The 15,718-nt window shown below is 51.1% G+C and overlaps 2 protein-coding genes across 3 annotated transcripts in view; both read left to right on the top strand.

Moving 5' to 3' along the window:
* The window catches only part of BEND5 (BEN domain containing 5), a 48,273-nt gene extending 34,604 nt beyond the window's left edge, over positions 1-13,669 (top strand). For both annotated transcript variants that reach the window (XM_079778237.1, XM_079778238.1), the window contains 2 exons: positions 5,183-5,396; positions 13,203-13,669. In XM_079778237.1, the coding sequence (XP_079634363.1) occupies positions 5,183-5,396; positions 13,203-13,360 (372 nt within the window). In that variant the 3' untranslated portion in view covers positions 13,361-13,669. The remainder of the gene's footprint in view (positions 1-5,182; positions 5,397-13,202) is intronic.
* Positions 1-15,718, top strand: part of AGBL4 (AGBL carboxypeptidase 4) — a gene marked incomplete at both ends in the record, with an annotated part of 953,795 nt that overhangs the window by 786,047 nt on the left and 152,030 nt on the right. The gene's annotated exons all lie outside the window — the stretch shown is intronic.

Below are 15,718 nucleotides of genomic sequence, written 5' to 3'. Positions count from 1 at the left end.
GTTGCAGACATCCCCTCCCTTCTTCCCAGAGGAGCATCTGTGTCAGTTTTCCTTGCCTCGGGCTTCAAAGGTCTCTGTTTACCCAGCTCTGTTCCCCTGTGGGCTGATGAGAAAGAAAAGGTTGCATTTGGGTTTGTCCAGAGGTATCCCTGCAGCTGGCCAGACTGAGCCAAGGCAAATACAGTCAAGCTGAGGAAAGTGAGCTGTGGTCTTTAGAGCTCTCTTGGATGTGGTGCCATCCCACTGGGCGCTTCCTCCCCGCAGAAGCAGAGTTGACGGGCCAGGCCATCGGCCCATTCTGCATCTCCTTGTTTCAGCCAGCAGCAGGGGCAGCAGGAAGCCCGGAGCCTGACTTCTAAGCCTAGCTCGCTCTCTGCCCTACCTGTGTGACCCAGGCAGGTCCTTCCCTCTCTAGGCCTCAGCTTCCCTGTCTGGGAAGGTGGACGTGGTCCATACTCCCTGGGACTTTGGTGACTCAGACAGTATCTCTGAGCTTGGTGAGCCCTTCCCAATTGAAGTAAAGGAAAGAAAGAACTGTTCTTTCTTTCCTGACTTCCTTTCAGTCATGATCACATTGTGGAACGACTAGGGACTTTTTCTTCAAGTAGCTTCCAAGAGAGATCCTGTGTGTCTTGCTCTGAAAGCTGATGGACAGTTTCTGAGGATGACAGGGGCTTCTTTTGCAAAGTTATCACTTTTCCTCCAAAAAATGGGTCTCTTAAATCTCACGTAATTTTTTCACACGTGACTTGCACAACCTTTCTTGAAAATGCCGATTTTGTTTTTTCTTTGGTTGGCGCCAATGTGTTACTAACCTGGCTTGTGTTTGCAACTCGTCTGTGGTCAGGCAGAGAAATGGAACAAGGGAAAGGAAGAAGCGACATACTGGAAATGGGTGGCAGCTCCCCAGAGCAGCACCCACATCCCGGAAGTAGCCCTCATTGTTCTTGGCTGGGCTGTCATTTCTGATCCCTCCTTCTTTCCCCTGCCGAACAAAGGCCTTAATCTCTGCAAAGCCTAGAGCATTAAAATGGGATCTGTTTCCTAGTAGGAAACTACTGTTGTCCTACAAAACAGTCCACAAAGACATTTTTTTTATCAAGTCCCATCCTACCAGATGTCATGTTTTTAACAGCCTCCCTTGACCAATAGCGAACTGTGGCTTATGTGAATGGTGCTTGCCACAAAAGTTACTGTCTGATTTCGATAAAGTGCATTGCTTTTTTTTGTCTAAATATTTTATTTCAAAAACTCATCGAATCATAAAGCCACAAAGACTATTCACATTTAAACAGTCTAATGTATACATGATACTCACAGGGAAATACACCAAGAGACCCGTTTACTACAGGGTCTACAATAGTACTACAATAGTACTACAGGTTAGAGGCAAGAAGCCAGGTCTCCTGGTTCCAGGCCAGTGCTCCTTCCAGTCTATTCTGCTGCATCCCTGAAAGTGGGGCATTGCTCTAGGTGACCCTGAGCTTCGCTGACCTCAGAGCCCTTGTTCCAGATGCCCAGCAGATACCTGTGATGGTCTTACTTACGTTTCTTTCTGTGCTATGAGGTTGGCCTTGTATGAGTGAATGTCACAGGAAAGATTTCCTTCTCCAAGACACAGCAACTCATCAGAACTGAAAGCCAGTGCCCCGAAAACGTATTAAACATGCCCTCATTTTCTTACTTTGTGTTCGGACTAGTCCTGATCACGCTGCAGGGGACGAAGATGCAGAGCCTCGGCCCCTCCCCAGATATGCACTATGAAGGGCTTATTCAGGTGGTGAGGGCTCCTGCTAGGCTAGAAATCCAGAGGGAGTAGAACCTAGCTCTGGGGTAGAACTTAGCCCCAGAGTAGTTAGAAGTGTCTTCTGTATTTGGACTGGGGCTTGAAAGATTAGCAGGTTTAAGAAGACATTCCCTTCATTCATTCCTGGACAGGGGAAGGCGTGAGTGGAGACATGGGTGGGGGAAGAAGGCGAAGGAAGTAAGTTACTGGCTGTGTGCTGTCCTGAAGGTTTTTTTTTTTTTTTTACTTATTTTTACGCATTTAATTCTCAAAACACCCTGTGGACTAGGTGGTGGTCTGCCTGTTGTACAGCTGAGAAAAGGGAGGCTCAGAGAGGTCAAGTGATTTGCCCAGGATACTCAGCTGTTAGGTAGAAGAGCCAGGATCCACACCCGGACACCTGGACAGAGGCTCCAGGCCCGTGCTCTCAGGGTGCACAATGGCAGCAGGAGGAAATGAAGTGCTCGGGAGGTTCCGAGAGTGATGGCCAGAGCAGGGAAACGCTAGGAAACAGGGTCCTAGAGGCCTTCGGAGCCGGCAGAGGAGGTCAGATTGGATGGGACAACAAACGGGGAGCCATCCGAGACTCCAGGGGGTTGACATGAACCATGTCTTTCACGGACTTCGAGAGAGACTGTGGAATTCATCTAGTCAAAGAAGGAAAGCCGTGTTTTAGGGAAGTCGGTCTGGCAGGTTACAGGGTGGGTGGAGGCAGCAGGGACTGGAGGCCGGCAGGCCAGCCTGCGGCTTTTCCCGGGTCCCTGCGTGCAGTGGGCTGCCAGGGACGGACCGGCAGGCGCGGAGGAAGGACGACTAAGTGAACGTTGATGGACCTGCTGCTTCCACTATGACACTGGCGGCAGCAGGAAGGTGGCTTCGGGGTCATACAGATTTGGGTTTGAATCTTTATTCTAAATGTTATTGATAATATGTCTTAGGGAAAAGCAACTTAGTCTCCTGTGTCTCTCTTCATGTTTGTGAAATGGGAATAATTTCTACCTGTTCTCATCCCTTAAGGCAGGCGTCCTCAAACTACGGCCCGCGGGCCACATGTGGGTGTTTTTGCCGTTTTGTTTTTTTACTTCAAAATAAGATATGTGCAGTGTGCATAGGAATTTGTTCATAGTTTTTTTTAAACTACAGTCCGGCCCTCCAACGGTCTGAGGGACAGTGAACTGGCCCCCTGTTTAAAAAGTTTGAGGACCCCTGCCTTAAGGTCAGAATGAGGATAAATAAATTGAAGGTACAATACCTGGTTCATTATAGGTGCTCAAAAATATCTGTGCCCCCTTCTGTGGTAGAACTTTGGCTAAAATGACTGTCATCTCTCTTTTAACCATAAGCAGGGCCCGGGATAGAAAAGAGCAGAGACCTGTGAAAACTGAAGTGATCTTCTGTCTCTGTGGTTTTCCAATTCTGAATTTGTCCAAATTCCTTGTTTTTCCCCAATCTCTGGAAGCTTGTGTGGGTAGCTCTGGAGTGTCATCGGGGGAGGTGACTGGGGTCCAGCAGGGAGCAGCGGGGCACGTGTCCCCAAGTATGCCTGCCCTGGCACAGACTGCCTGCCCGCAGTGCAGACTGCAGAGAACAGTTCAGACTTGACCTTGGGCTAGTGTTGCCCGGCCAGCCCCAGGCAGCACACGCACTCCAGGCTCGCTTCCCTCCTTGAGCCCTGTGAACAGATGGGCGGCACTGAAGTTTGCAGCCCAGGGAGGCAGGTGGATCTGGTTCTCTGAAGTCATGCCTGCAGAGGTCTGGAGGATCTTTTTGAGCAAAAGGAGGTGACGTCAGCTGTGGCTGACTATTTGCTTACTGACAGCCATGGGTGGGCTGCGATGCTTTTTCTCAGTGGTGGTAAAACCTCGGTAATGGGTGGAGGAGGAGTGCTGTGGGCTGACCCGTCTGCCACTGTGCAGTGCTCACCTTCCTTTCCGAGCCAAGCCTCAGCAGAAAGACCTTGAATCATCTTTGACCAGTGGGTGTGCGTGCCGTCTGTCAGACCAGGACTTCTCCCGAGACATCTCCTGACCATGCCGTGGTGGCGACCTGCAGGTCTTTCCGGAGACAGGGACCTTTGGCAGAGCCTTTTCATTCCCCTTAGAGAGTTTGGCTTATTAGCGGCTGTCTCCCTCCCTCCCCACAGAGGCCTCTTCACCCTCCACAGACTCAGCAGAAACACGACATAAATGGCCACGTCGGAGTCAAACTCTATTCTTTGATGGTTAATGTTAACAAATGTTTTCTGAGTTGTTAAAAGAGCCAGGAAGGAGAAAAAGTTTCCAAGCTTGCAGCTCACTGACCGTGCTGAAACTCTCCGAGCGCTCCTGTACAGGGAGCGTGCCATTGCGTTCTGTGCTCTGTGCCATCAGAATCGGACTCCGGGGTGGTGTCTAATGTAAAATCCTAGGTGTTCTGAGCCAGAGGAGCGCAAAGATGAATCCAGCCCTAGCTGGTTTGGCTCAGTGGATAGAGCATCAGCCTGCGGACTGAAGGGTCCCAGGCTCGATTCCGGTCAAGGGCACATGCCCAAGTTGCAGACTCCATCCCCAGGAGGCAGCCAATCAATGATTCTCTCTCATCATTGATGTTTCTATCTCTCTCCCTGTCACTTTCTCTCTGAAATAATTAAAATTTTTAAAAATATATTTTTAAAAAATATATGAATCCAACTCTTCCAGTTCAAGTTCAGGGAAACTGGAGCCAGAGACGGGGAAGGACCTGCACAGACACACTGTCTGGTCAGTGGCAGAGCCTGGGTGCTGCCCCCACCCAGCTGTACACTGGGGTCACCTGGGGAGCCTTCAGCCATCCTGGTACCTAGGCCCCTCCCAGATGAGATAACTCAGAATCTCTGAACGTGGTGCCTTGATACCGGCCTTTTTTATAGCTCGCCAGGCAGCCCATGTGCGACCATGTAGAGAGCCTCTGTGCTAGGAGGATGTGCGTCCCGGGGTGTTTACCTTAGAAGGAGAGGGGTCTCCCTAACGTGTCGCAGAGAAAGGACTTGCCCAGGTGTGGGCCTGAAGCCTGGTCAGGCTCTGAGCGGCCTGTGCTCACGTGATCTGGTTGAGAACTCCAGGTCTGCACCTGCCTCGTTGAGAGACTTTGGGCCCATTGCTTCCCCTTCCTTAACCTGGTTTTTCCATCTGCAATGAAAATAGTGGCCCAGCACTTCCTCCCAGGGGTGCCAGGAGGAACTGAGATAGTGGATGTGAAGTGCAGGAGTAAGGCCTGGCATCCAGGAAGCGAGGACCACGTTTCCCTTAAAGAAAGCTAACGTAGCATTTACGGAACGAGCCCCTTAGCGTTGTGCAGGAATGTCTCTTAAAGGACAAGGAAGCTTCCAGCTGCCATGCTGTCCGACTGAGCAGGTGCTTGCGTTCCTGTCCCTTCCAGGTCCATCTGGGAAGCGGGATCTGGGTTGACGAGGAGAAATGGCACCAGCTACAAGTAACCCAGGGAGACTCCAAGTACACGAAGAACTTGGCAGTCATGATTTGGGGAACAGATGTTCTGAAGAACAGAAGTGTCACAGGAGTTGCCACAAAAAAAAAGAAAGATGCCGTCCCTAAGCCGCCCCTCTCTCCTCACAAACTAAGCATCGTCCGAGGTAGGTCGCTGCAGAGAAATGCTGGGGGGGCTGCGAGGAGGGGGTCACTGTCCTGTCCTCTGCTACGGTGCGGTGCATGGGCAGGCATGGGAGAGGGGCAGGCCATGTGTCGGGGAGTTCGTTCTTGGGGGGAGGAGGCACGGCCGGAAGTCAGGGAAGGATTTCTGGGGAAGGGTCACTGCATTGGGCCCTGAAGGGACAAGGAGATGCAAATGTGTAAAGAGAGATACTTCTGGAAGCAGAAGCATCTGGAACAAAGGCAGGGAGATGGAAAGGGAGCGCTGCTGTGTGCAGAGCAGAGGTCAAGGCTGGGCACAGTCTGTGCAGCCCTGCATTGTGCCCAGAGCAGTTAATGACGTGCAGACCCGTGAGGGGCACTGGTTCCAGCTTCTTTCTGGTGTTTGGGAGGGTTGGGGCCAGCAAAGAGACAGGGTGTCATTGGTCTCCCTAAAAATACAGCTATACCCTGGATGCTCTGACTTCCCTCCCTCCCTTCCTCCCTCTCCTCCCTCCCTCCCCCCATCTTCCTTCTTTCCTGGCCTCTCCTGCCCTCTCTCCATCCGGTCACTAAGCTCCTATTCCCGGCCAGCCCTCTGCTGGGCATTGAGGACACAAGGAGGGATAAGCACAGTCTCATCTGTAAGGACTCAGTCTCTCAGGGAAGATGAACACAAGAACGGCCAGTTACTGCACAGATAACACAACTCACAGAGACCAGCGAGTCTCCCAGCGGGGAGTGCAGGCGGCAGAGTACTCTAGTGGTTGCTGATTGTCTGAGCACCTACTGTTTCAGGTTCTGGGGGTTTCTTAACAGTTCTATTTTTAAAAAATACTTTCACGGGCACTAACTCATTTAATCCTCCTAACACTCCTACTGTTGGCTCCTCTCATTACCCGTTTCACAGCTGAGGACGCTGAGGCGCAGCTGCTAAATAACTTGTTCAGATCACAGAGCTGGCCGGGTGGGGCCAGGAGTCCAGGCAGGAGGCTGGCTCAGAAGCTACGTTTCTAACGCCTGGTCTCCGCGTGGCCGGAGCCGGGCTTGTTGAAGAAAGTAGCACCCAGTCAACCCCCACGTACACACTGAGCAGGCCCCGTGGCAGGTTGGGGCCGCTGGCAGCTGTGTCTGTGAACAGGTCAGGTAATTTCAGGTGCTGATGAGGCTGTGAAGCACGATGAGGCAGGTGACATGGTGGGAAGGAGAGGGCTGTGCGGCTGGAGGCCTGTTTGAGGAGGCGAATGTGAGCTGGGAACAGGATGTGCAGGGGGCAGCCCGGCGAAGGTCTGAGGGGTGCTAAACAGGCAGAATAAAGAGCAGGCTCAAGGGCCAGCACGCTGAAGGGGTGAAGAAGCCTCGGCAGTTATGGAGTCGTGAGTGAGGGGAGAGGGAGGTCAGGAAGGTGGGCCAGAGCCAGTCTTGAGGCCGTGAAGACCACGGTGAGCAGGCTGGACTTACCCATTTACAGGAGGAAGGCAGCGAGGGCCTCACATGTGGAGTAACCAATGGGACATTGGTTAGGAGGCTGGTGTAGTGGTCTCGGGAGAGGTGATGGTAGCATGGAGTCAGGTTAGCACTGAGAGGAGAAGAATGGCCAGATTTGGGTGTATTTTGGAGGTCAGGAGGAATGACACAGACATGGGTGACCAGCCGAGGTCACAGCCATAACGTTTCAGCTCCTGGATTCTAACCCACTCCCCTAGACCCTTGCCTGGGGCTTGCACTGTATAGCACACTGCCCGCCTTTCCTGGCTGACTCATGATTAATTGATTTAGGCAGCCACTTCTATTTAGACAATCAGAGGTAACCTTTAGTTGGCCCGCTGTCTGAAATGGTGGAGCTTAATTTGAGAGGTCACCCTAAGATAGAGGCCTTCCAGGGGAGGCAGCCCTGGCCCACCTGATAGGTGGCAAATCTCTGTTTCCCTTATTCATGTTGGAATGTGACTCAGCAGGTCCCAGGTGCCTTCAGATGACTGGCTGCCCCACTATGGCCACGAGGTATGAAGTTGCCTGCTGTGTGTCTGCCTCAGGCACTAGTCTGACCATACTGGCTTCATCTCCAGGTCCTCATGTCTAGCACAGGGCCTGCACACAGTAGGAGCACAGGAAAGGAGGGCTGACCAAGTGAAACCTTGAGACCTGACTGACCCTGGTGTGATTGCTTGTGAATCACTTTCCCCCCATGCCTCAGTTTCCTCAGCTGAAAACCTGCCTCTTAGGACAGTTAAGAGGACTGTCTAGGATTAAGTTTGGAAATAGTTATGTTTGAGGTGTGAGAAGTTATCAACCTTTGCTGACAAGTGAGCTGCCTCTGTGTTGAAGTTCACGGTTGTTCAGTGCTTTTCAGCTGTGAGGCCCTCCCCCGTTGGCTCCCTGTGCAGTGTTGATGGGAAATAGGAATTGGGGGCAGGGGGCAGAAGCCTGGTGTTGAGCCCCAGCCCTGCTTTGGCTTAGCTTGGAGCTTACCCTGGTTCGTAGCGTTTACTTTTGCTTCCCCAAGCCTAGTGCAGCTTCAGTACCAAGTAGATGCTTGGTGTCTGCATCTGTAAAGCCAGGATCACATCCTTATCCCGCCTCCCCAGTGGGCCAAATAGACATCTTCACTGTGCTTTAAACCCCATTCAGACGACGTGCTATGCCACATGGGCAGGCTTACTACTGGAGCCCCCATTCTCCTGCCTCTTGTCCTTGTCCGGAAAGAAGAGTTTCCTTCTCTTACTTGGGGCTGGGCATTCTTTTCATCTGAACCCTTGCCCACCTGCCTTCCTGAGTACCTGTTCCTCCAATTACATTCCTGTTCTACTGGTTCCTTCCCAGCATGATTTAAATATACTTTGATCACTCATTTACAAAACAAGCTAAATGCTCCCCAGAGGCCACCCCCATCACCCAGCTGCCACCACATCTCTCTTCCTTTTCACTTGCAGGTTTCTTGCTAGAGTAACCCACACTCACTGCCTGTGTTCACTTGCGACTCCCCTGCCATGGGGCCTCCACACCCAGCCCTCTACTTCATCTGCCCTTGCCAACTCTCCCAGGGACTTCTGCTTACTAAGCCAGGGCACATCTTTCACCTCCTCCCAGCACTGTGGGACGTGACCACGCCCCCTTTACTGAGACACCCGGCCTGCACAGTCAGGTCCCCTCCTGCCTGTCTGCTTCTCATCCTTCTCTGCTGCCCTCTCCTCTGTCTCCAACCCTCTTCTCACTCAGTCCACAAAGCTTTCCTCAGCCCAGCTCACGGCCCATTGTTCCCACTGCCCTCAGTGAGCCCATGGTCCTGGGGGGAAACCCCAGGCTCCGCATTCTAGCTGATGCCTGCAGAGCCCTGCAGCCTCATCGTTCAGCACTTCCCCTTTCCTCCTGTGCACGAACCACGCAGGCCTTCTCCCGTCGCCTTCCCGATCCCACTGCCAGCAGTGCCCTTCTCCCATCTGCTTGTCCTGCCTCCTCCGTGTCCTTCAGGGAGCCCTTCCCCAGCTGCCCGGTCCAGTGCAGCCTTTCCTTGCTATCTTATCACCCTAAAATGCCTGCATAGCATTTCCTACTGCTTTATTTACTTGAAATTGTCCTTCTCCTCCACACCCATTAAAACATAAGCTTTCTGGCAGAGTATTGAGGACTAGCATCTATTAAATGTTCAGTAACCATTTGTTGAGTCAATGAAGGATGACTCCTGCATCTGTATTTAACCTCAGTCCATACGTCTGAGTTCCTGACCCACCCAACCCGGTGCCCACTGGCCGTCTCCTCATGGGTGTCCCGTAGCCGTGGCAGAGCTGCCCACCCACTGCTCTCTCCTCCGGCTTTCCCCAAAGCCTCTGCCCTCTGTGTGCCCCATCTCGGTGAGTGGCACCACCAGCCAGGGACCCTGAGATGCCTCATCCTTGATCCCTCCTCATGCCTCACTCCCCTTCTGTTCTGCCCCCAGTACCTCTTAGCCTGTCCTCTCCATCCCACAGCCCCCTCATTGTCCAGGTCACACCACTTCTCCCTGCACTACTCCAGCAGCTTCCAGACCCTTCTCTCCATTGTGTAACTGTGTGATCTTTTGGAAACAAAAATATGATCTTGTTACCATCACCTGTCATAGCCATTATTAAAGGGTAAGCTGCTTAATGTGTCATACCAGCACCATCGTAATGTGGCTGCTGGCTGTAGCTGCAGCCTTCTTTCTCAGCAGTATTCCCTCAAACTCATAAGTTCTTGCCATATGAACTACCGCCTATTCTCTCTCACGTTAGGGAATGTGCAGATGCTTTCCCAGGGCCTGGGACCCGGGTCATACTCCCCACCCTACACCCATGCGGCTCTCTGCTACTCACCACCCAGGTCTGCTTGAGAGAACCTTCCTTCAGAAAGCCTCTTAGTCCAGAGTGCCCTGTGCCTACCCTCTCTTCTCTTCTGACTGTGTCTTTGCCTCCCGGGAGCCTGGCCCAGCAACCCTTTGAGCCGAGAAGTGCTTTCCTGCCATGCCAGTGAAAGGAAATTGACTCGCCCAAGGCCTTCCCTGGCCAGACCAGAGCCGAGCAGACCGAGCTGGCAGGTGTGCCTTGCCCCAGTACCTGTCTTACTAAAGGCATTGCTGATTGATTGATTAGCTGCAGCCAGGCAGGTCTGAGGGCTCTCCCCCATCCCACCACACACTCACCATTTGGGGCCTGATTGTTTGAGCTCTCCCAGATTGCATTCGACTGGCTTTCCCCATGCAAGCTGTCTGCTGGATTGAGATTGTATTTATTTTGTCTGATTTTATCACATTCAGCCACGTGTGCGGTATAAAAATGACAAAAGCTTTGACGCTCACAGGGTTGGTGAGAATTGTCTCTTCTCTGATCTTAGGATCATTTCTTCCTGGATAGCAGGGGATGGTGTGGACGTTGACCCTGCTTTAGAAAGATGAAAGCCGGAGGGCGGGACAAGCTCCGGAATGACAGTGCAACCTTATTGAGGTCAAGTGACCTTCTGCAGAGTGGCGGGGTTTTCCCGAGGAGCCCAGCACTAAGTTCTGGTTGATTTTTATAACTTTCTGAATAGGACACATTAGCACCGTTATAAACCTTGTTAATTAAGCAATAATCTCACAGGCTCCCTCGCAGAGGGAGATGCTCCTGGCAACCGCAGATGATTAATATCTGGAGCCTCAGGAAAGCCTTTCCTCACCCCGAGGGGCCATTCAGCGCTCTCACCCCCGGCACACCGATGATTGGAATTCTGCGGAGGCCCCTCTGAAGCCTCCCTCCGTCTGCACCTCCTTTTCCTGCATCTTCTGCAGCTCAGCCCGGGGGCTCCGAGGGCCCGCTCACCTGCTCTCCTTCCTCAGCTCCTCTCTCCTCTGCCTCTTTACCGCCTTCGGACCTTCTGGAGGAATGTCCCTGGGTTATCTGGTCTGACCTGGTGCTCTCCTAGGTAGTGAAATGGACCAGAGAGGTTCCCACTAGAGGTTGCACAGCAGCTAGGCTGAGAGCCAAACACCTGAACTTCAGAACGGTCCTCAGCGCAGGTGTCTCCCTCATTTGCTTCAGGTGCGAGCACAGTCACTGCTTCCTTCTTGCCCGGGCCTGGACAGGGGATGCCCACGTGTTCTGTTCTGTAGGAGGACAGTGTGGTTGCAGTCTTATTACTGTGATCAGTGCTTTGACAGAGGAAGACCCAGGTGAGGGTGGGAGCACAGAGGTTGCAGGCGGAGTGGAGTCTCCTAACTCAAACTGGTAGGCTCCAAGAAGGCTGAATCGGGAAGAATGTGTAGGATTTAGGCAGGTGGAGGCCGGGGTCGGGGTAATCTTGGAAGAGAAGAATGAAGACACTGATCTGTGGGACAGACTGGAGTGAAGAGGCACTTCAGGTGGATAAGAGCAGAGGTAGGACAGGGGGCAGACAGGGCCCCTACCTTCTTGTCTCGGTCCCGATGGAAAGGCCAAGCCAAGAGGAAGTGGAGATTAGTCGGGTGTGGGAGTGGTCGGAAGTAGTAGAAGTCCGTGAAAAGTATTTAAAGTCTGCTCTGTGCAAAGACCTTCGGCGGGATCGGAGGATGCCCGCAGCACGTGCACCTGCAGCAGGATGACACCAGGAGGCAGGCTGGCCGTATGCCTGGAAGGGCTGAGGCAGTGGGCGGCAAACTCATTAGTCAACAGAGCCAAATATCAACAGTACAACGATTGAAATTTCTTTTGAGAGCCAAATTTTTTAAACTTAAACTTCTTCTAACGCCACTTCTTCACAATAGACTCGCCCAGGCCATGGCATTTTGTGGAAGAGCCACACTCAAGGGGCCAAAGAGCCGCATGTGGCTCGCGAGCCGCAGTTTGCCGACCACGGGGCTGAGGGGTTGGGAGGGGGCAGCAGTGGATTCTGCCCATCCTTCCTGCCTTCCTCCAGGCCTCAGGCCTGTCGCCTGTACGTGCAGGGTTAGCACAGGGCAGCCTCTGTGATCCCTCCCATTGACATTCTGCATCTCTAAGGATAACCTGTACACAGATCTTGTGTACCCTCCATGGCCATTCCTTCAGATTGAGTGGTCATTCCTGGTCTGTAGGTGAGGAAGCTTAGGCTCAAGGAAGTTAAAAGTCTAGCTCACAATGACATCCTAGTGGTACATTCCTCAGCCCTCTTATGTCCAGAATTTTTATGTCCCCTCCGGTTTTGCTGGAGAAACGTTAATTCATCAGTTTAACAGATATGTGCCTAATCTTGCCTGTGCCAAGCACTATGCTAGGTGCTGGGAATGAACAGTCGTATATACATAAAATAATTGTAACAACCCCATATTGGTGTAGTGTTCCTTACAGTTGAAGAAGGTTTGCAAAAAGTTTATCTCAGATGCCTCAAGGCAGCCTTAAAGAGAGACCCTTGGTTTGTTGTCCTTGTTTGGGAGAGGAGGATCTGGCTAATGATTGGCACCAGGTCCCCAGGCTGGAAGTCAGGCCCTTCTTTCATCTCAGCAAATGGCAGACTCAGAAAGTGGCTGTGCTCAGCCTCATTGTCAATCACACAGTGAGACACCACTTCACACCCGCCATGTTATCAAAATCTTAACAACTGACCACGTCCAGTGGAAAGCGTGGGGCCACCAGTCCCCGCACACACTGCTGGGAGTGCCCGTCAGCAGGACCGCTTGGGAACACAGTTGGCTGGGCATCGCCCAGTGAAGCTGACTGTGCACACACCCTGGCACGGCAGGGCCTCCAGCACAGGTGCCCCGAGACAGCGCCGGGGTGTTTGCAATCGCAAAACCCTGGAAACCACCCAGGTACCCACGGGCCGTGGACTGCAGCGCAGGCTGTGGAATAGTCACACAGTAGGGCACCGCTCTCCAAGGGAAACGGATGACCTGCCGCTTACACTTGAACACGAATCAATTTCAAATCTTTAATATTGAGGGGAAAAGGAAGTCAGATTCTAGAGAGTATGGGCACACTTATAATAAGTAAAAAAAAAAACTGGGGAAAGGAACCAATACCTTATTTAAGGATGTGTGCGTGTGTGTTAACACTACAAGGAAAAGAAAAGCAGGAGACTGGTTACCTCTAGTGAGGACGGGAGAGGGCAGGGAGGGAGAGGGCACTGGGGGCTTCAGAGGGAAGCTGGGGAGCAGGCACATGGGTGTTTTATCGTTATTTTTAAAAGGTACATTTACTGTATATGGGTTTTGTATGAAAATTTGAAAATATTGCTGTGCCAGGTAAGTGAGTTGGTATTTGGGAAATGTCAGGAATCACATCCCCCCCCCTCCCCCCGCTCCCTCCAAAGATTTGCCTCGAGTTCACCATTAATCCTCGGCCTTCCTGTTTCTTTCCCCTGTCCAGAGTGTTTATACGACAGAATAGCACAAGAGACTGTGGATGAAACAGAAATTGCACAGAGACTCTCCAAAGTCAACAAGTACATCTGTGAGAAGATCATGGATATCAATAAATCCTGTAAAAATGAAGAGCGAAGGGAAGCAAAATACAATTTGCAATAAACTTTGGATTTTTTCATAAAGCCTTCTCGTTTTCCTTGTGCGGCGTGTGATTTGCGGGCCGCGGCGCCGTCCGGATCAGACCCATAGCGCCGGTGGCGCGTGGCAGGGAGCCAGTGGGGTTCCGGGGTCGCGGCTCGTGCTGAACTTGGACCTCCCACTTCAAAGAAGGCAGATGGATGTGCTGAGCCTCGGGCATGCCCGGCACCGGTGTTGTTCCGGGGATGGGAAAACGTCTTTTCGGCGGGGGATGGAGTGTCTCTGACCTGCCTGTCACTTGACCCAGAATTCAAACTGATATTTTTACCATTCAAGGACTTTTATCTCTGTTTCTCTATTTTGTTCTATAATAAAGCTCATTAATTCTTTGATGTAGATCATCATTATTCTCATTTATTTAAAGATATTAAGTGTACAGTGGAGGCGACCAGTGTTTGAGGGCGGAACACTCAGGCCGAGGGAGGGAGAATTCGTAAGGGATGTGCTGCTGACTACAGCTACGAAGGGCTGTCTCAAAAGCAGGTTGCTTTCTCCTGCTTCAAAGGACAGATCTAGGACCGGTCGCCTTTCTCACTCAAGGCGACCAGAGATTCGGCTTCTGGATAATTTGAGTCGAGTCGGGGCAGTGATGTTAGATGTGGTCCAGGGTTGCCGTGGGGAAGTCGGGGGCAGGTCACCTGCTCTCAGTTTGTTTCTCTTATCTTGTATCTCAAGCCATCTTTCATGTTACATAGTTTTTATCTCATTCAGTAGCTGAGTCTCCAAGGTGCCTGGTGTGCAATCTGACAAACCACCTTTGATCTTCCTGCTGATTTGCACTTTCCTCTCTGTGATGCCTATGAAGTCAGCTTGGTACATTGGAAATGGCAAGCACCTGGGTTCCAAACCTCGCCCCCCTGTGCTCTGGTTTTGACCTCACCTCTTCTGTTTTGTAAGGAGATGATATCTACCTTGCAGGGTTGCCATAAGGATTATATATATGTATTATATGTGTGTCTGTGTGTGTGTGTGTGTGTGTACTAGTAGCCCTGCACACGAATCCGTGTGCCAGTAGCTTGCTGCCGCCCTGCTGTAGCACTCCGCCCGCTGCCCCACCCTCCTGTAGCTCCCTCCACCGCCCCCCCCCACCCTCCCCATAGCTTGCTGCCCTGCCCCCTCCTGTAGCTCTCCGCCGCCCCCTTGTAGCTCGCTGCCCCACCCTCCTGCTGATCCATGATCCGGTCGTTACGTGGTTGGTCATTACGCTTCACAGCATAACGACCATTTGCATATTACATCTTTATTGTATAGGATATACACTGAGTGGCCAGATTATTATGATCTCTGAACGCATAATAATCTGGCCACTCAGTGTACTTATGTATAAGGGAAAGCTTGCAAATCTGGATATGTCAAGGGACCAGGAGATAGTGGCCCCCAGCCTCTGCTTCTTTCTAACTACCTACAATGCAATTCTTATACATGGAAAAACCTTATTTTAAAATCCCAACTCTGTGGTCAGTCTACACCAAGTGGCCAGATTATTATGCATTCAGAGATCATAATAATCTGGCCACTCAGTGTACTTATGTATAAGGGAAAGCTTGCAAATCTGGATATGTCAAGGGACCAGGAGATAGTGGCCCCCAGCCTCTGCTTCTTTCTAACCACCTACAATGCAGTTCTTATACATGGAAAAACCTTATTTTAAAATCCCAACTCTGTGGTCAGTCTACACCGAGTGGCCAGATTATTATGCATTCAGAGATCCTAATAATCTGGCCACTCAGTATATATATATATATAGTCAATAAATGTTGGTGATCATTATTTTTTCTTAATTTCTGGTTATTAGCTTTTAGGCATTGGTTGGAAAACATTGGCCTCTCATTTCTCTAATGGGTTACCCACTAGACCATTAAACCACTGGTCTGTAAGCAGAAGCTCAGGGTCCTTTACTTAAGGATATTCAGTGTAAGTGGAGGTGACCAGTGTCCTTTGGCGGCGTAAGAAGGGAGGTGGATGCCTCTGAGGAATTTTATTCTAGTAAATAAAATAATCCTTTATAATGTGAAATACTATATGCTCGCTAATAGGATATAGATGTGAATTTTCTTTATTGGTATTTTCCTAGCTCTCCCCAAACTAGCAATGTGATCTTGGACCAGTCACTTAACTTCTGAGTCTTTATCAGTATAATGAGGAAAATAATGCCTATGGCACAGGCTATATGGATAATTAATAGTAATAATGGCAGCAACAATGGATATTAAATATGTGTCAGAACTTTCCTAAATGTTTACCTTAGGGTCTCATTGCATGAGGTCAGTAAGGTTAGGGGCAGTTGTGTTCAATAAATTCTTGCTATTAGATGTGCTCATT

This window comes from Cnephaeus nilssonii (genome assembly GCF_951640355.1).
Source record: "Cnephaeus nilssonii genome assembly, chromosome: 7".
Classification (NCBI taxonomy): domain Eukaryota; kingdom Metazoa; phylum Chordata; class Mammalia; order Chiroptera; family Vespertilionidae; genus Cnephaeus; species Cnephaeus nilssonii.
This window is presented reverse-complemented; position numbering and strand designations above follow the sequence as displayed.